This window comes from Alligator mississippiensis, chromosome 15 (genome assembly GCF_030867095.1).
Source record: "Alligator mississippiensis isolate rAllMis1 chromosome 15, rAllMis1, whole genome shotgun sequence".
NCBI lineage: Eukaryota > Metazoa > Chordata > Crocodylia > Alligatoridae > Alligator > Alligator mississippiensis.
Window position 1 is genome coordinate 12,520,694 of NC_081838.1, and position 20,089 is coordinate 12,540,782.

The following is a 20,089-nucleotide window of genomic DNA, read 5'->3' on the forward strand; positions in this document are numbered from 1 at the left end:
ATGGCCAGCTACGTTTGCTGTCAGACAGAATAGACTAGGTTGAGGCCACCAATTAATTTCCCATAGGCAGTGAACAATTTTTGCTTTCAGATAGTAAGAATATTCAATCCTTTCTGATTTAGGCTGGATTTGAACTGGCAGCCCTACCTGACCCACCCAGTTCCCCAGATGTCATTGTAATAATTGATTGTTTCACTTTTGGTGTTAAATTATGGGCTATCCATTACTAGTGCACTAAAAAGGGAGAGAGCACAAGAAGCCCTCTTGCTTCAATGCAGGGAACAGGTTCACAGAGTCTCTTAGGTGAAAAGAAGAGCTGTGTGGAGCACAACCTCAACTGTATCTCTGCAGAGATTTAGCAAAGTTGTCCTCTCCCTGTACAAGGGAGGCATAGGGGCAGGTTTTCAGTAGAGACTGGTAATTTGGGGTGGACCAAGGCACTTTAAAGGAGCAGGATTTTAAGCAGGAAAGTGCTCAGCAGTGCTTTGAAAAACCAGTCTGTCCCCTGTTTGTCTAGTACTGAAATTGGGGCAGAACCTCGTCTTCCACTGAGCTTGTGTTTTTCAGAATGAACATTTAATGCAAATTAGTTGTGTGTTTGGGAAAGTTTTTTTGTGAGATGGTGCTAGGCTAGCAAAGAGTTGCCTACTGAGGAAATGAAAGTGGTGGTTCTATCCATTATGAAAACTTTTGATTTGAATTTTCTTTGGCACGTCACAGATGCACAGTATACATTAATAACAAAAGCACTATATTGTACATGAGTTTAAGTTGATCTATACACAAATACAAGCAGCAAGGAAAATTAAGGTCTATACCTCACCACTAGAACTGCCACTGTGCACCACAGACAACACACCAGAAGTATCACTCTGTCCATCCTCTAGCACAAACAGACTAGGCTTCCCCCAAACTTTGCCTTGCTATCGTTTCTTCATCATTCTGGAAAATCATACCCACTAACATTTGAGAAAGTGTGCAAACATCACCCAGTTTTAGATTCTAGGCATATTCTTGGAGGCACATGACAAAAGGCAGAGTTGCATGCCTCTCCTAAATAATATAAATTGAGATTTCCATTAGGTAGCTGGAGTGTGTAAGGATTACACTATGATAAATAATGTTAATAATTTTGTTGTGTTAATTTTTAATTGCATTACTCCAAAAATATCCTCTAAACTCTCCTTTTGAGCATATCTTTATTCTTTTGGCTTTTAGTTATTAATCTGAAGGGTCCAGCTTATCATGCAATTAAAAAAATAAAAATTTTAGATCAATTTTGAATTGATTAAAACTCAAGGATTGAACGATTGGGAAATCCTCAGAAAACTTTTCTTTTACCCTGCATCCTGATCTGGATCTGGATCATGGGGCTCCTTGCAGGCCAGATCTAGCCTGGAGCACAGTATGGCTCCAGCCCAAGGTAAATGGTTTTAGCTACAGCTCCAGTTCCAGTACAGAGCATGCAGCGGCTAGGGAGGTAGGTCAAGCACAGCAACGGCAGTAACAGTGGGCCAAGTGGCCACAGGGCAGCTGGGGTTGTCACCCTTACTCGCCCTGACAACAGTTGCCATGTCTGCTGGGGCCCAAGGGTCCCAGATTTTGCGACAGGCCACTCCCCCTGGATGCACCCCCAACTTCCAGTTGCCTGCCCCTGAGCAGGCTAGAGCATCTCCACAGGCCAAATCCAGTCTATGACACATGGTTTAGTGCGAGCAGCATAATACTAGCTTCCCTGCCTCACCTAGTAGTGAGGGACCAACACAGCGGCCTACAATCTGCTCCCTCTGAGTAAGCTGCTCATTTGTCCACTCCAAAGTCAATCCCAGTGTATATTACAGGGCTGTAAATGTGTTGTATCTCCATGTCCTCAGTTACATTGACTCATATCAGATACCCTCAGCATCTGGTAGAGTCACTTCTTATTTATAGTACTGTAAAGAAGAGAAGTAAGCCCCATATCTGAAAATCTGTAACTAATAATTACTACTGGGAGAATGCTGAATAACATCAAATGTTTATCAACAAAGAACAAGCAATTTCTCAGCCAAAATGACTTGGGTTATAATGGAATTAGTTCTAAAATGTACGGTTTCCAAGCAGACTTATTTTGTAAGTACAAAGACAACTTATGCTTGTATCTATGTACACAGTTTGCTAGACATCTGTTTGTGACTGCACACATATAACATAGCTGTCTGTGACATTATGCTTTAATGCTTCAGTGATAGATTTAATTCCTTGTTTGTTATAAAGGTAGCTTACTTACGAACAATTTTACTTGAATTGCGAAAATGGTGATGACAAAAGCCATTGCAATTCCACAGGCTGTAGACCTTCTTTGTTGTTCTTTTTATGAATAGAATAATGATGTTGTAGTATCTTTACATTTTCTTCCAGCTTTTCTGAAACAACAGCTGAAACATCCAGTCCCCAGGAAGCCCCTGGAAAGCCACCTGAGTCTGAAAACACTGAGCAGCCTTTGCCTTCACTTACTCAGCGTGAGAAAAAAGCTCCTAGGCCCCCCAAGAAGAAGTACCAGAAGGCAGGGCTGTACTCTGATGTGTACAAAACCACAGAGTAAGTAGTACCACTGAAACACTGCTGTCTGATATTCCAGGGGAAACTGTCTCCTTTCAACTAGAACCTTAAAGAACTGCTACTAATGAGCAGCTGAAATAAAACCACCAACTTAATCCAATCCTGTGAAAAATTACATGCATGATAATTATCAGAATCTGACCCAGTGAAAATGTAAAATGTAACCCCAGTCAGAAAGCAGCCTCCAGCAATCTGAAAGTGTTGCTGAGTATCAGCCTTGAAGAAGATTAAGACAGCTTCATTCGACAGTCTTAATGATCACAGCAATAAAAGGGCTGATGGAACTTGATATACTCAGGTACTGAGTACAGTGTCCGCATAAAAAGGGCCATTAGTTTTCTCACTTTATTGATTCATGATAACAGAGTCGTCTTTAGTGTGACTAGCTTTTGAAGTGAAGGAACTTAATGCAACTGCCAAAAATGCATCTCTATTTCCTGTTCATTTTATAGTTAAATTATGTTAATCTCCCTCATTTTACACTTGATGTTTAATGTAAAGAGCTGTGAGTCTCAAAGTTTTTTCCCCCCACGTCTCAAAACTGAAAAGAGGGTGCGTCTCACGGAGAGATCTCCTCCTGCTTTCCCCTCTGATTTTACATTCGAAAAAAACTTGCAGTAGCTACAGTAATTGCTTATGTTGAGAGTGTTGTGTTTTCACGAGTTTCTGGTTTGGCACATAATGAAAAAAAGGGGCAACACCAAGTGACTTCCATAGACCACTAGCAAGTGAATCCCAGAACAAAGTGGCATATTTGAGAAGGACTGTGAGTGAGGCTTGTGTTTTGACCAAAATGAAACTAGAGTTGCATTTTTATTCATTTTTTTTAGTTGTTGGAAGCATATCCTCTCACAGTTGACAGTGATCCTATCCTTTTGATGTTCTTTTGAAGACAAGGGTTTATTTCCTGAAATGAAGTGTTAAATATCAAATTTTCTTACCATTTTTGCAGGCAATAGAATATTCCCACTGCAATAGAAAGGTTGCCCTTGCAGAGGAGTTGTCAGAATCATTCATTTCTTTGTGAGAAAAAAAGTACCTGGCAAAAGAGGGTGATGCAGTGCAGGATTAGTGCACAGATCTCTGACTTGTCAGATGTTTTTGAATAGTTCAAGAGGATTTCTAGATTCACAGGAATTGGGCATGAATATAGAGAAAAGTTCACCACTGTTTAGAAGGCTAGTTAAGAGCCTATGCACTATTTAAGCCACACTTAATTTCTCAAAACACTACTTAGATGTTGCATAGATCTCGAGTGGCCCTTATTAACAGAGGGGCACATTTCACTCTTCATCCAATTTTGTAGATTGAGCAGCTGTCTAATTAGGCATCATACTAGTCTTTTCACTGTTGTATTTGCATACCAGAGAGGCACAGAAGAGTTAAGTAACATGCTCAAAGTCAGTACAGGGTTATTGATTTCTAGTTCTCTTTCCAGTCTCTTGTATCATGCTACCACTGTTCTTGCATTAAATCTAGTCCTTTGATGGAACAATCATGGCTGCAATACAAGGCCTCAAGAAGAATGAAGCAGAGGAAATGTGAATGTTAGAGCTCCAACAGGAATGTAGAGAAACTCCCTGCTAAAGTTACTTCTTAGTACAGATATGTATGGACATAATCTTAAGCATTTGCTCCACTGAGTAGCCTCTTACTGCTTGAGTTACCCCATTAGTGTCAGTAGGATTATTTGTGAACCAGAATATAAAACAGTATGCATAGCCATATTACTATGTGGCCCTTAGTAATTATCTTAATGAAAAGAACAAAAAATTACTGATTAAACTCATTCTCAAGCTCCCTGTAAACTGTAGAGACAGATTTGACTAATCTGCAGCAACAGAATGCAAAGTACTATGTGGAGTAAATGTATTGTGTCCACCTCCCAGCCCTCATTCAACAGGGTAAATTAAGTGGTTGACAGAAAAGGTACTCTGAAGGGATCCATGCATAACCACCCTTTCTCCCCCAAAGCAAGCTGCACCTATTTCTTTTCAGCAGAAATGATTTAAGAGGTCTGACATTCAGATGATATGGAAGTGAATTTTGACTCATAGTTTTTAAAAGTTTGCTGCATGACATTGGAAACCTGATTCTCCATTTCCCTTTGTCAAATTAGAATCATATGCAGGAAAGGACTGATTCCCAACCCACAGGCAATAAAACAAGATCAGTTCAATTGTTGAAAAATTAAGCAGATACAAAAAAAAAAGAATTAAAGGATATCATAATTACCCCCTAGTCTTTCAGGTCCTTTGTAGCTAGTACACACTGTTTTATCCAGGGGCTACTAGTTGATTGGAGAAATATACAGTAGTTCTGACAGTTTTTAAGCAACTTCAGCCATATCCATGACTATAAAAACATTTCATGGCGTGGCCTCATCCTGGAGGGCTGTCTCCAGTGGCATCCCTCAGGGATCAGTGCTTGGGCCCGAGCTCTTTAACTTCTTTAACAACGATCTGGATGAGGGAGTGGAAAGCGCAGTGATTAAGTTTGTGGATGATACCAAGCTGTGGGGAAATGCGGGCACATCTGAGGACAGGGCAAGTGTCCAAGATGACCTTGACAGGCTGGTCCTATGGGCTCAATGCAATCAGATGAAGTTCAATAGGGATAAGTGCTGGGTCCATCATTTGGGTAGGAAGAACCTTCACCACAACTATACGATGGGTGGTGGTCCACTGGCTGGCACAGCATCTGAAAGGGACCCGAGAGTGACAGTCAACCAAAGGATAAATATGAGTTATCAATGTGATGAAGTTGCCCGCAGGGCAAATAGAGCTCTGGCATGCATCAGCCAATGTGTTGCCAATTTGGTGTTGGTGAGGCCACAGCTGGAGTACTGTGTCCAGTTCTGGGCACCACGCTTCAAGAAGGAAGTGGATAAGCTCGAAAGAGTACAGAAAAGGGCCACCCACATGATCAGGGCCTGGGGGATAGGCCCTATGAAGAGAGGCTCCGGGAACTGGGCCTGTTCACTCTGAGTAAGAGAAGTCTGCGAAGTGCCTTGATAGCCACCTACAAATATGTCAGGGGCAAACACCAAGATCTAGGGTAACAGCTCTTCAGAAAGGCACCCCTTGGGAGGACGAGGTCCAATGGGCACAAGCTAGTTGAGGAAAAATTTAGGATAGACATAAGGAAAAACTTATTTTCTGTAAGGGTACCTAGAATCTCAGAGGTGGTGCATCCCTGGAGCTGTTCAAGAGGAGGCTGGACAAGCACCTCGTGGAGCTCATTTGAACCCAGTTACCTCCTACCCATGGCAGGGGACCAGACTCGATGATCTTACAGGTTCCTTCCAGTCCTTCTGTTCCATGATTTTATGACGTTGGTTGTAAACAAGAGTGCGACTGTGATAATAGCACAGCACCCTCTAGTGACAGTACAGTTAAGTGCTTGTCAGAATTCCCATTAGAAACCACTCTGCATTTGCTCTTTATAAACTAATGTATCAGTTTGTACTGATCACTTATTTCCGTTTGCTTTTTGCACTGTGTAACTGCAGAGATTTTGCTGCATCTCTAGAACTGGTTTCCCACGCTACAGCATCTTGCCCAAGTTCTGTATGTGTTTGGAGAGGATAATTGAAGTGATGGCAGTTCTGCTGACATTTCCAGATGAGTTTGAAGCCTGTCTTTGGATCAGGCATAGCTCATCAGATAAAAGATGGCAGTGCAAACATTTTCTTTGCTATAGTCAACATTGACCCACTATTTCAGGGGGTAGGCTTGCAATTTTTTATTCACCACTGCTTTCTTTGCTGAAAGAAGTTGAATGGTACAAGCTGCCTCTACACAGCTCAGCTCAGCTCAGTATAGATGGCTTGTTACAGCTTAATGAGTAATGCCAGGTATGCAGTGCAGGACATCGTAAGAGCATGATCCTTGGCAAGAGAATCAAGAATTAAAGGGATGTCTAATTCAGTTCTTCTCAGTTTCAGCTGTCTGGGGTAGCACCTCTCGTATCAGTGTGCAGCTGATCTTTACCCAATCCTCAGCTACCATTGGAAAAATTGTAAATGCCTTTTGATGAAGATCTATATACTGATTCAGGATGTCCAAACAGTACAGACTTGAGAAACTTATACATATTCAGGCCCATCTGGAGTCTTGTGAGGAAGGGGTGCTCACTTCAGATTTATCAGTATACCGGGAAACTTAAATAAAAAATATCTTAAACAAATGTACCATGCATGACACATTCCTTCCTTCAGTGTATTCTTATGTAAGATGATAGTTTTGAGAACAAAGAAAGATTATGGACAAGTTGCTATCTGTTTATCCAACAGTTGTTCTTCTGAAGGAGACCTGAGTTTCCTTTATTGATTACGTTGCAATAACCGTTCAGGATCTCAGGGAAAAATAGTTACTGTGGACCACTTCTTCTCATTGGACATTACTATGTGATGGTTCTTTCTAATTTGGGATTAATGTTCCTCTGGGGATAGTGTTGAAAATATTTCACTTGGCTAAGATTCCAAAATTGGGGATGTATTTAGTAACAATTCTATGACTTCTTGAAACACAGCCATGGGTTTCTTAGAAGTTGCGTAATGCTCTTGGACTTAGTGTCATGAACAAGACTGTAATAGTCTGAAGATCCCTTCAGCTCATCATCTGGATAACAGAGCTGTCCACCAAAAGAAGAATAAGAAGCTTTCTTTCTGGGGGAATTTCTTGAGTCAGAGTCTCATAAAATAGCATATCTTAGAGGCCACCTTCCTGTCTCTGCTTTAAAAAGGTTGCTACTGTCTTCTGTGCCCAAATTTTGTTACAGGTCCCTCCACTTGTGGGGGTGGGGAGGAGAATATGCACTCATTGCTATTCCTTTAAATTGTTTTTTCTGCAGTCCTCCACAGGCTTAGTCTTGAATGCATACTCTTGCAGTTGTTTTCTTTTACTGGAACAAATGAAAGAACGCTGTACTGTAGTGAACAAATGGCCATGGGCTGCCATTAGTGCCAGCTGTGCATCCAACTTCATGTCTGTGGATTTTCTTCTTGTTCTCTGCCAGCCAGACTACCAACAGTCCTGCAGCAGATTATCTTCCGAAATTAAAGCTCTTCGAAGTATAAATATATTCAGTGAAAGTTTAATTGCAGCATGACTTCTTATAATAAGATTCATTTATATATGCTTTTCAATTTTATTAATTATTTTTATTGTAGTTTTTTATACTGTACCATGATAATCATGTCTATCAAGACAAAGCTTTACTTTTAAGCAGAAATGGAAGATTCACTGGGGTACTTTTCTATAATAATTTTACCCTTCCTGACCTTGATGGTTTTCTCCTTCCTGATATTTGGTGCAATGGGAAGCATACATGAGCCTGATTTGTGAAGTACTGCCCATAGGATTTTACAAATCAGGAGACTGACTGTTTTCACTCATATCTGATACCTGAGGCATTTGAATTCAGCAAAGTTACCCAGGAGCCATACTACTATCAGTGAGTGAACTGGTCTCCAGGACTCTCATAAGCTCCATTTTGCCCACAGATAACTAGTATGGTGGAAGTAGGGAAAGACAGTAGTGAAGGAAAATAAGAAAGAACAGAAATGGAGCACTACAGTAAAAAGAAATGACTGAGGAAAGACCCCAAAGAAATGTAGATGGTGGGGGTGGGGGGGAGGCAGAGCTCCCTGTTTCATTCCCCTTATCTGGCTGGGATCTAGTGATCTTTTTTTCCATAAGCCACAATTCGACCCTTGAAGATCAAAGAGTGCTTTTTGCCAGTAACATCAGCCACCCCATCTGATTACACCTGATGGCATTTGACAAGAGATCGATTTAGTCAACTGCCAGGAAAAGAAGGAGCTGCAAAACAGTGTTTGAGTGGTGCTGTAGCCATGATGGTCCAAGAAATATAGAAAAAGAAAAGATTTTTATGGGTGATACCTTTTATTGGACCAACTGCATGGTAGGGATAGACTTAGACATTGTTGACATGTAAGGGGTGCACATGCATTTCCTGACCTTGGCAGTGCACCCCCTGCAAAAAGTGCTGCCCACAGTGGTGCCTGAGGACAGTTGCTGCTCACCAACCCCCTCCACCCCTCGTTGCCAACACCGCCAGCAGCATCTGCAGGTGGCCTCTGATTGCCACTGGCCACTGCCAGCGGCATCTGCGGGTGATCGCCAACCGCTGGTCAGTTCGCCACCCCCGCCACCAACACTACCACAACTGCCTGCAGGAGCTCGCCCGGCCACCGCCTGTGTGCAGTTCCTGTGCCGCCTCAGCCTCCGGGGGCACGCAGCATTCATGGACATTGACAAGCTTTTAAATGTAGTCCATTCTGTTTTAGGCACTACAGTGCATTCAAAAGCTTGTCCAAGTGTAGCCCAACCTTACAGATGGTCTAAAAAAGATAATACCTGCAAAAATCCTTGCCAGCTACAAAGCAGAAATTTTCTGTTTGTCCACATAGAAATTGAACTGGGAAGGGATGACAGAGACAGGGAATAGTCCTTATCTATCCTTGATAATATTTCTAGCCAGCTAGTAAAGAAGAAACTCTTCTGTTGTAACTGTTGTGGGGAATTGTTTCCCCAGTGACTGTAGAAAAATTATTTTATTCATAACTTAACTCTTGCTGTGGGAGAAAATGGGTGTGTCCTGTGCTGCTTGATGGGAAAGTCCTATTCTGTAATTTATTTTAAGATGGAATATTTTACTTTACTCAATAGAGGAAATGCATCATAAAGGCCATGGTATGGAAATAATTAAGTGCTTGTTCTTGTTAGTAACATGCAGCAGATTATCTCTAGCAGGCTTTTGTATCAACGACTATGAGAATATGGAGCCAACTTTGCCCTGGAAATTCCCACTGTACTTTTCTTCTGTATTTATGGTGTATCGTTAGTAAGCATCTGTGTTTGATTTATAACTCAAAGTAACGTTACCTGGATAAAACCACCTTCACGTGTCATAGTCTGGAAACCTAGTCTGTAACCCCATCACCCCTTCTTGTGAAGGGCTTAATCAAAAAGTTTTTTTGAAAGTACAAATTAATTTTTGAGCATTCTTCAGTTACCTGTTATTTTATTGGCATGCTGTTTTCTAGCATGTTGGAAAGACATAGTTTTTTGCTTTGGTTTGTGTGTTGGTTTTTTATGTGACCCTCCTGCTTGGTCCCTATTATGTTATCCCAATATTTGTAATTGTTTTTAATTATCAAATTGCCTAGTTTACCTGATACTGAAGGTAAAGCACCTTGGCTATCGTTTTTGGGTCACACTAAACATCTTTTTTTAAAGATAGGTATACAGTATATACAGTTTATCTTTCATTTGTTGCCTCAGTAGCTGTTTTAATGAGAAACGGCATGTTTTTGTGAGCAACTCAGACCCTTCTTATAGACTTATCAACTATACTGTGGCTTGATTCTGTGGCTGTGTAAAGAACACAAAGTATGTTGCAATCAGCCCTTGGAGAAACAAAGATAGGAGAGAGTTGTTTGCTATGGTGGAAAATGCATGTAGTTTAAGTGTGGTAGAAGAAAAGGGCAATAGTAGCTGCTCCTCCTTCGTCTCAGGAACCATGGACATATCTGAAAAGATCTAAACAAAATGAGTAATTTTCAGTTTAAATTAGATGGGACTGAAGAAGAAAGAGCTTGAAGTATTGAGGTGAATAATGCCATTCATGAATGTTACAGAGAGAGCCTATGTCATGTTAGGCTACGTAAATCAGAAAAGGCTTTTGAAGCTTCAGTAAATAATAGTACCTCTTTGTAAACATAAACCTGGAAAATAGTTCTTTGGTTGCTGTGGTTTAAAAATTAAACGAAGTACAGAGCAGCAAGGTGGTTTCTAGCATTTGAAAAAAACAGTTCTAAAAGGAGTAAGGCAAGTTGATGACAGGGATGAATTTGGCTGAACATGCTCAGCTTCAGAAGACCATCTCATATATTTTGCTTAATTCAAATCCATTATTATTTTGTTTTCACAAGAAACAATGCTGACTTGGGTAATGGGACTTTTGATCTGTATTGTTGCAAGGAAGAAGGCAAATGGATTGGATGAACAACTCGCAGGCTGTAACACCACACGTGCTATATTATGGAAGTTCTGGACAGAGAGTTCAGTGCCATTGTATCCATTATCAGTAGTCTAAAACATAATGATGTCTCTTTAGCCGTAGTGTGCGTAATTTATGGAAGTAAAGTTGTTGATCTGGTTAAGTAAATTTATTCCAACTGCAGTTACAACAATGGCCTCATTTGTTAAATGGCACAGCCATTATAGCACAACTATGCACACAAAAGATAGAGCATATCACACGGGGCTTCTTACAGGAAAATTTGACCAGGCCCTATCCCCTTACGAAAAGGGAGGTGTCAAACTTCTAATGGCAGTCTCCAGATGGAATAATCCTCTGGTAAAAGTATACTATGCAAACAACATGGGAATCTCTGTAAATAAAGTAGACATACAGCACTACCCTAGTGTTTGCCTGATAACAGAAATGGTGTTAGAAGTCAGTCGAACAATAGATGGTGGCTCTAAGTGTTAAGCTTCTGTGAGTGCCAATAGCACAAAAAAGCTTGGTCCAGTTAGTGCAAAAAAAGGTAGTTAATGAAGCAGTATGAATAAAAAATGTGGTATGTGGCTTGGGATAGTCCCATTTTATGATTCAGGAAAAAACTTGTCTAGGGAACTGGGAAGGATTCTGCCTGAGCATAATGAGTACAATTCAAATCAGGACCTAACACATTCTTGCTAATGAACAGTGCAAGCACTCTGAGTTTATCACTGCCCAATGATATAAGGGATTTGATGATTGACGTGTTTCTCACCCCCACACACAGAATTACAGCCGGACATATAAGGACTATCTAGTAAGACGCATAAAGGAACCACAGCTATTCTTATTCGACAAAAAATTTAGAAGGTAAATGGGATATCAGAAGAGGGAAAAACGCCCCAATAGACAATCCCAAAAAATATTACCCTGCATCCAGTAGACAACACTAAGTTTGGTGCTGATGACAATACAGGAAGTGACTGCAATTTTGTTAATCAGGATGTGCTGTGCTATCTGCATCACGTACATCAGAAAGTCAAATTGCAGAACCAGATTGGAAAAGAATTAGCTTTGGCTGTAAATAAAGCTGAAGCAACCAATGATACCCACCTTATTAAATATCGATGCTTATTTGCTAATCATTGCTATTGTATTATGCTTTGTAACATTGCATAACAACCAGGCACCATTGATCAGTTGTTACTAGATTGGGTTATGTGTACATGAAGTTTTCTTCCTCATCAGAAAGTACAAACTATGCCAAAACCGGTAAAACAAAGTGGCAGGAATCGTAATCTATTATTTCTGGACTTTTGAACCAAAAACGTGAAACTGTAGTGAATAGGTAACAAATTTTAAAAAACCAGTGGTGATGTTACTGCATAAAAAAGCAATCCTTGTGGAGGATTCAGGAATTGGATATGCCCTTTGAATTAATTGCAGTACAGGTTCTCTCTACACACAATTTTTTTTTCTAGTCCTTAGAAATCTTTGTTTTCTGTCAGTGCCAAAATTTTAAGGGACTTTGTCAATTTGATTTTATTTTTAAGTTTAGCATTATTAAACATTAACTTAGCAAATTTAATAACATTCCACTTTTTTGCTTAAGCACCCTTTTAAATAGCATGTCCTGAGCAGAGTTTGAAAAAAATTTCTTTCCCCTGGTTTGCATCGACACTCCAATGCCAATCATGCCACGGCCACTTCTTTTTTTTTTTTTTTTAATTTGTACAATGTCTGCTTCCCATTTAGTTTAATTTTGCTGCTACTTTTACTAGCGCGCAGCCTAGTGAAGGGCTTCGAGGAAAGGCATGTCATCCACAAGGCAGTGAAATTGGCTATCCAATGATCTTGCCAAATGTACACATTAAAACAACAAAACTGATTATATTTTTATCTGATTTCTTTTCTCATCATCTAACACATTATAAATAACAATAGTGCAAATATTAGGATGGAAATAAGTTGATGGTGCCTCAAATCTTGTTCATCTAGAAGTTATGCAGTTAAAAATATTTAAGCCATCATTCTTTGAATTGGCGAGTTAGGTCACTTGAGAAATGTCTTGGGAAGTAATTTTTCTGGACATGTTCAGGTAAGCTGGATCCAGGACAGTGTTACAGACCATTACTCTAGACAGGTGTGATATGCAAGAGGCTCAATACCTTAATAAGCACTAAATACTGTTTTCATGAATAATAAAACCCTTCCCCATTCTCATTTTTACCTCTTCTTGCCTTTCATCCCCAGCCCAAAGAGCCGATTGATTCAATTAAAGAAAGAAAAGCTGGAATACACTCCTGGAGAGCATGAACATGGGTTGTTCCCAGCCCCTATTCATGTTGGTGAGTACTTCATGTATGTTCTTTATTGCTGGTGGGGAAAGGTGCCATTTCTTAGGTGGGGTTAAACTGTTCTGTTTGGATTTTCTTGTTTGAACATAATTGTCTCAGACTCTGACCAAAGCAAATTATGCTTCTGTGCTTAGTTGGTTAGTGATTTCTTTCTTTTGTATGAATTAATGTGGCTGTGTTGCACAATTGCATTGTGTCCTTGGAGGCTCAGGTTTAGCATGCAGTGCAGTGATCTTGTTCGTTCTTGCTGTGAGGCCACGACCTCCAGTTTATTTGTACCAGCAGACACAAACAAACTTCTGCAGTAAAGATAAGGCTGCTTTAATTACTCTGTATTGGGGAGCAGGAGAGTGGCTTAACTACAGAATAGAATTACAAGGTTTAATTCTCTGCCAAATAACTTTACTAGTGCCTGCTTAGTGAGGGCTAGAGAATGTTCCATAGTCTCTAGGCTCATTGCCAGGGTACTTGAAAGAGCCTTTTGTTTCACCCAGCGAGGTTGTAGCAAATTCCCAACAGATTTAGCTGTTTCCTAGAACTGTCTATGGATAAATAAAACTTTAAAAATAAGAACTAATTCAAGAGCAAGTTGTACGGAAAACATTAGACTTATTTTTTTTCCAGTTTTCTCACTCATGGGGGTATGCATGTGAACCTAAAGGCATATGAAGGGGTTTGTTTAGGCCCAGGAAGGCCATGAGATGATGGTATAGGGTTGACTTTGGCTTCAGATCTCTGCAAAAATGTCCCAACAAAATGTTAAGACTGCATTTAACTAAACATATCCTGGTGTCTGTGTTGCCAAATCATGACACTTGGGTAGCCAGGTTCATAACGGCCCATTTCCTCCTCTAAGGGAGGAAGGAGCACTGGGGATGAATGCTGCATCCTGCTCTGAGAGTGGCAAGACCCAGCCTGCACCAACAACTGTGAACCATTTCTGAAAACTTAGTTCAGCCCTAGGTCACCTGACATTGTCAAAACTAGTCTGATCAAGTCTGTGCTTAGCATTTTCAGTACTAGTTAATGGGAACTGATTTTATTGAATAATTTCCAATGCTGTTGAGTTTGGTAGAATCATAGAAAATTAGGGTTGCCAGGGACCTCAGGAGGTCACATCTAATCCAACCCGCTGCTCAAAGCAGGACAGTCCCCAACTAAATCATCCCAGCCAAGGCTTTGTCGAGCCAGATTTTGAAAACTTCCACCACTTCTGTAGGTAACTCATTCCAGTACTTCACCACCCTCCTAGTGAGAGAGTTGTTCCTAATATCCGACCTAAATCTCCATTGCTGCAACTGGAGCCCATTGCTCCTTGTTCTGTCATCTGCCACCGCTGAGAACAGTCCAGCTCCATCCTCTTTGCAACCACCCTGCAGGGAGTTGAAGGCTGCTATCATATCCCCTCTCAGTCTTCTCTTCTCAAGACTAAATAAGCCCAGTTGCCTCAATCTTTCCTCATAAGTCAAGTTCCCCAGCCCCCAAGCCACTTTCATTGCCCTCCGCTGGACTCTCTCCAATGTGTCCACATCCTTTCTGTAGGGGGAGAGGGACACAACTGGACACAGGACTCCAGATGTGGCCTCACCAGTGCAAATAGAAGGGAAGAATCACTGTCCTCAGTCTGCTGGCAACACTTATACCAATGCAGCCTAGTATGCTGTTAGCCTAAATCCTTCTAGACTCAGGGAAGGAGAGAGTGTCAAACCTTACTTGAGATTTCCTAATTAGAAAGAACCAGTGAATAGCATATGACATAGCTCCCCTCTTCATCTTCCAGTCATATAGCTACTCAGATTTGTAGTATGTGTCCTCTATAAACTGCCTGATGCCAGTTGACTTAAGAAGTTCAGTGATGTCATTTCTTATATAGAAATGATGGAATGGGCTGCAGATATACTCTGAATTAATGTACCTTAAATTTTATTCAGGTCACTTTTGCTGCTTAAGAAAGAGAAAGCGTTATGAAGATATGGAGCTAGGGGTCAGAGACCCCTGCAGTTCATGGAGAGATGTAATTGCTTTTAGGGAATCACTGTTCTCTAGCAGAGCAAAGCTAGTAAAAAGAGCCATTTGCCGTTTCAGCAGCAGTTTTAATGCTCACTTTGGTAAAATGTGTAGGAAACAAAATTAACCTTTGTGAGTAGGTCTGGTGGGATATGACATACTGTAAATTAGAATGGTTGCTAAATAATGCCATTCACTTCCTATTAACATATTTTTAATAAACTCACTAGTATTATCCATCTCAGAAGAGCTGTATGCCATGGTTATAGCATACTGAAAGACTCAGATGACTCTTACAAGCACCCATCTGAGTACTAATTTGGCAGATATTCCAGAGGAGCAGTCAGAAGAACAGTCAGCATCAGCTGTTTGTTTTGTAGACATCAGACTGAATGGAAGCCCATTTTTAACCCTACCCTGTTTCCCTTACTTCAAGGGCAGTGGTCCATAGATCAGAAAATTTCACTCTAAATTAGGCCAAGAACAAGTCCTGTATAGTCCTTGTGTTTAAAAATGGTATACTGAAATCTCGTGTTAATATATTTATATGGAGAAACAACAATAAGAAGCCTTATTTGCAGTTGTACATAATTTGGGGACAGGGAGTAGTGAAAAGCAAATACTAGCGTAAAGCCTTGACCTGAAAGACAGCTGTGGAAATGCCTTACAGAAAGGAACAGTTAGTGCACTGTGGGGTGCAGAACATCAGCAGGACACCATTATATACAGTGTCCCTTAGTAATATAATTGCAAATATTGGTGTGTGAAATATTGCAATAGCAAAACAGCCTTCTTATTAGGGAAAATTGATTTTTGAAGATTACAAAGCAAGTCTTTTTATATCTGTAAAGTGTGTTCTGCTCCTCCAGTCACTCACTTGATAGCGACGCCTAGGAGCATGCCTGCAGGGATTCTGGCATTGCTGTTAGGATTTTTGCAGTTAGCATTAGAATTTTATGATGTTCTTAAGGATCAGTCATCAAAGTACAACTTAAACCCCCTCCTCCTTACCCCAGTGTCTCTCTTGCACCCACACCAGGAAGCCATTCTCATAACTACAAGTACAGTTTGTGACCTTTCTGAATAGACAGCTATTCACTTGGTACCCATAAAATCAAGCCTAGCTGTGACAGTGCCATAGAGTGCCAGAAACACCAGCATTTTGTGGTCCTTTTGGAGTATTCTTTACAGACATGTTTCTTGTGCTCCGCCGATAAACAAAATGTTCTTTGAGGATTCTGCTATTCTGCCTTTGTGGCTTGCAAGGACTGAGGTGCCCTGTCAAAATTATGGCTCTGTGCCCGTGAATGTTCTTATATGTGAATACGAGCGTATGACTTATAAACCTTTTTTTTTTTTTTCAGGGAAGTATCTGAGACAAAAGAGAATAGACTTCCAGCTGCCTTATGACATCCTCTGGCAATGGAAACACAATCAGGTACAAAATAAAAATGTTACTAGGTGCCAAGATAGCATTCACAACTGATGAAAAGAGGAAAAACAGATCTCTTATGCCAAGCCACATTTATATTTTTTGAGTATTGATAAATATTTTTGTTTATTTTAGTGAGTGAGAAAAAAGTATTTGTATATATATTTAATGTGGACAATTTCCATTTTTCCCTCCCTTGCAAAATAGGAGCAGTTCAGTTGGTTTCTGTGAGAGAGCCAATCTTTATTTCTGCTGACTTTTATTTTGGTAGGCTACATACTTTCTGGAGGGATCTTGTTTTAGACGCGCCTTGGGAGAATTCAGATGTACTGCCAACAACACTGAGAAATTTCAGACGTTATTTTTCTTGGATCTGTCCCAGCAGAGGGGAATTTATTTTTCACTTGCAAGCTGAAATTTTCATATTGCAGGAATTGGAGAAAGTGTTTAACGGTAGCATTCTTTTTAAAGAGCTTTAAATATGTGCAAGCCTAAAAATAGGGATTTTTTTTTTTCTTGAGAAGTTTCCACCAGTAGTTTAAAACTGCATTTAACGCAGGAGGGTAAAACCATCCCCAGCTCTGCAGAAAGGAATGAGCTCTAAGAAATGTAACCTAACCATGTAAATGATTGTAACCTATTTCCAAGATGGTTCTGGTTCCAGGCATTCATCAGAAAGCTACCATATCTAACCTTAACACAGCAAAAGTTGTTGATATTCTAGTGGTGCAGAGTTTCTGGTAATGGCCTGAAAATTATTTATTTATGTCTGTTTTATTATGTAATTATAACATAATACTTCAATATTATTACATATTCATTAGATAATTTAACGTTATTTGAGGTATCTATTTACTTATGTGTTCCTTATCCAATATAGGAACACTGATATAAAATCATTTTGTTATACAATTTGTCTGTCACATTTACCATTGAAGAGTGTTCTTAGTAGAACTCATGCCCATGCAAGTAAATCATCATGTTTATTTTAAAACTTGTTTAAGAGAAGAAGTTATTTGCTGTTGCACATAGAATTATACTGCAGTCTCTTTCAGCAAGGGTTCAAATCATAAATACGCAGCAATATTAATCCACCTTCCCTCTGGTCTTCTCTCTGAATATAGCAAAATAATTAAGTGATAGGTTTTGATTATCCTCTTCTTTCTTTTTGCTTATTTCATTGTACTGTCAATGTGTTACAGTGCTGCTAAATCTGATGCCATTCTGCAAAGAGACTTTAAATAAGTTTTCTTCAGTGCTAAAAAATAATAATACCCCAAATAGTTGAAAATTAGCTTGCCCCCATGGATTTTCAGGCAACATGGGGGAGCAAACCAATTAGGGAAAGTTGCTTACTGAGCTCTTTAACTGGGCATTCTGTTTAGATACATTTTAACCTCTGCTCTGATGCTCCCTTTCAGAGAAATAGCATGAACCTAAGAGAGAGTTCTTTGTGTATATTTTATCTAATAATTAATATAAGCATTCTGAATGTAAAACGTGTCCATTTCTCTGTTGTCTCTGAATGGCAACTACACTTGTGCAATATATTAAGAATCTATTTTTCTTCCTTCTAGCTGTATAAAAAGCCAGATGTCCCACTTTACAAAAAAATCCGTTCTAGTAAGTAATTTTTTAATTTTTTTGTTATTTCTATAATGCAGCAATTCTTAACCGGGGAGGGGGCCTCAGCATCCTGAAGTGCTACAAGATCCTTTTAAGGGTGCTGTATAATAACAACATGATTAAGTTTGCAAACACCTACACGTGATTCACAAAATAATTCCAGAAATTTCAAATAGAATTCCATAGCGTCAAAAATATTCTAATCTGTTGTAGTCTTTCTGAGTTCTTTGTAACAGAAGAAGTTCTGTATTATGTCTTCATAGTAAAAGAAATGAGTGAAAACTACGGGCTGGCATTTTCTGAGGCAGCCTTGAGACTAAACAGGTTGAGAGCCAGTGCAATAATGTATTAATGGAGATGTACCTGTTATATAAGCTGCGTCATTATGAAACTTCTACATGAGATCTGCTTTTCCATCTCCCATTTTTCTCTGTCCCATCTGAGCCTCTTCCCACCTTCTCTTCTGATCTGTCACTTGGGTGGAAACATTTTAAATAGTTCTGTGTTTATGTGGGGAAAAAATATTTTCCCTTTTTCCCTCCCCTTCCTCTTTCCAGATGTCTATGTTGATGTTAAGCCTCTTTCTGGCTATGAGGCTACAACCTGCAACTGTAAGAAACCAGATGACGACAATGGAAAGGGCTGCGTAGAAGACTGTCTTAACAGGTAAGAAATATCTTAACTGAGCCCAAGGGATTTCCCTGAAGAATCTATTTCTCCTAGGCTGATATTTTTGCAAAGAAAGAATTTTGATAGGTGTGATCAGGATCTCAACAACATTAAATGATTCCAGTGCAAGAAAATACGAATGCAGAAGCAGGCAGAATAGTGTACTAGCTACTGCTTGAGTGATGAGAGATTTTATGTGCGTGTGCATCCTTTCTCTCGCTCTCCAGATGGGAGCGCTTTCTCTGGGTTGGCTTTCACTAGTACCGTGGGCAAAGCTTTTACAACCTCATCTTTATTTCGTGAACCACAGTAGAAGTCAGTTTCTGGAAATCCTTTGGATGCAGTTTAGTTTGAGGACAGGATGGATTTTCTCAGTTGCTGTGAGAGTAGACTTCTTTGGTAAACTGTTCAGAAAAGAGTAGTTAGTGATGGAACAGGGCATAGTGATGGAGCTTGAAAAAGGCAGCTCAGTAGAGGAGGGAAAGTATGAAGAAAGAACAGGAATCCCATGAGAAACAGAGTACGTAGTCATTACTGGAAAGAGAAGAGCCGGGCAGAAAGTAAGAACAGAAATACAGTATAGGGAATTTGATCTCATCCATGTTATCAGAACTGCTTACTGTGTAGAAGAGTGTGAGATTTCTCCAATCTTAGGAAACTAAGAGCTCGCTTTCTCATTTTTTATCATAAGTGAACCAAGTTTATTTGTGAAAGTTTTCCATCTCTTGAGTGCTAAGTACAGCTCTAGAAATCTGTATAAAGTCTAGGTTACCAGACAGATTGCACTTAAAAAAACCCAATAATTTAGTTATATCTTCAAAAGTATTCCCACAAGGTGTGAAAAGACAGGGGTTTCCTGTTCCTGTCTCCCAAGTGACATATCTGCAGCTTACTCAGCCTCTCTGAAATATTACCATAGTGTCCACTGCCCACTCAGATTCAGACCTGTATTACAGCATCCCAAGAGGAATTCAAATGGATCATTGTACCAAAACTGTTCCTTCTCGTCCCAGAGATGGAACCATCCATAATCATCTTCGCCAGGATTAAAACCATAACATTCTCCCAAAATTAATTTTGGTGGGGAAACTATGGGAACTGAAAAAAAAAGAATTGTTCACATGTATAGTAGATATCCAAAGATCAGTAAAAAGGTGCCACTTCTTAGCCAGTTAAAAAAAAAAAAATCTTAGTCTTATTTTCCTCTACAGAGTGGGTTTCCCTTGAAGTTCTTATGTAAATATTACATTTTTATTTGATCTCTTATATTTTATTTTTGTACGGAAAATTATTTTGAACCAGAAAATTCATTTTTATAAACAAGTCATCAAAACTGATACCTTCATATCTCAAAAGTTTGAGCTTT

General features: G+C 39.7%; 1 protein-coding gene across 5 annotated transcripts in view; it reads left to right on the forward strand.

The window, feature by feature from the left end:
* Window positions 1–20,089, forward strand: part of ASH1L (ASH1 like histone lysine methyltransferase) — a 98,394-nt gene that overhangs the window by 58,341 nt on the left and 19,964 nt on the right. For all 5 annotated transcript variants that reach the window (XM_059718588.1, XM_059718587.1, XM_059718585.1 and 2 more), the window contains 5 exons: window positions 2,401–2,580; window positions 12,886–12,980; window positions 16,361–16,434; window positions 18,006–18,051; window positions 18,612–18,720. In XM_059718588.1, coding sequence (XP_059574571.1) covers window positions 2,401–2,580; window positions 12,886–12,980; window positions 16,361–16,434; window positions 18,006–18,051; window positions 18,612–18,720 — 504 coding nt within the window. The remainder of the gene's footprint in view (window positions 1–2,400; window positions 2,581–12,885; window positions 12,981–16,360; window positions 16,435–18,005; window positions 18,052–18,611; window positions 18,721–20,089) is intronic.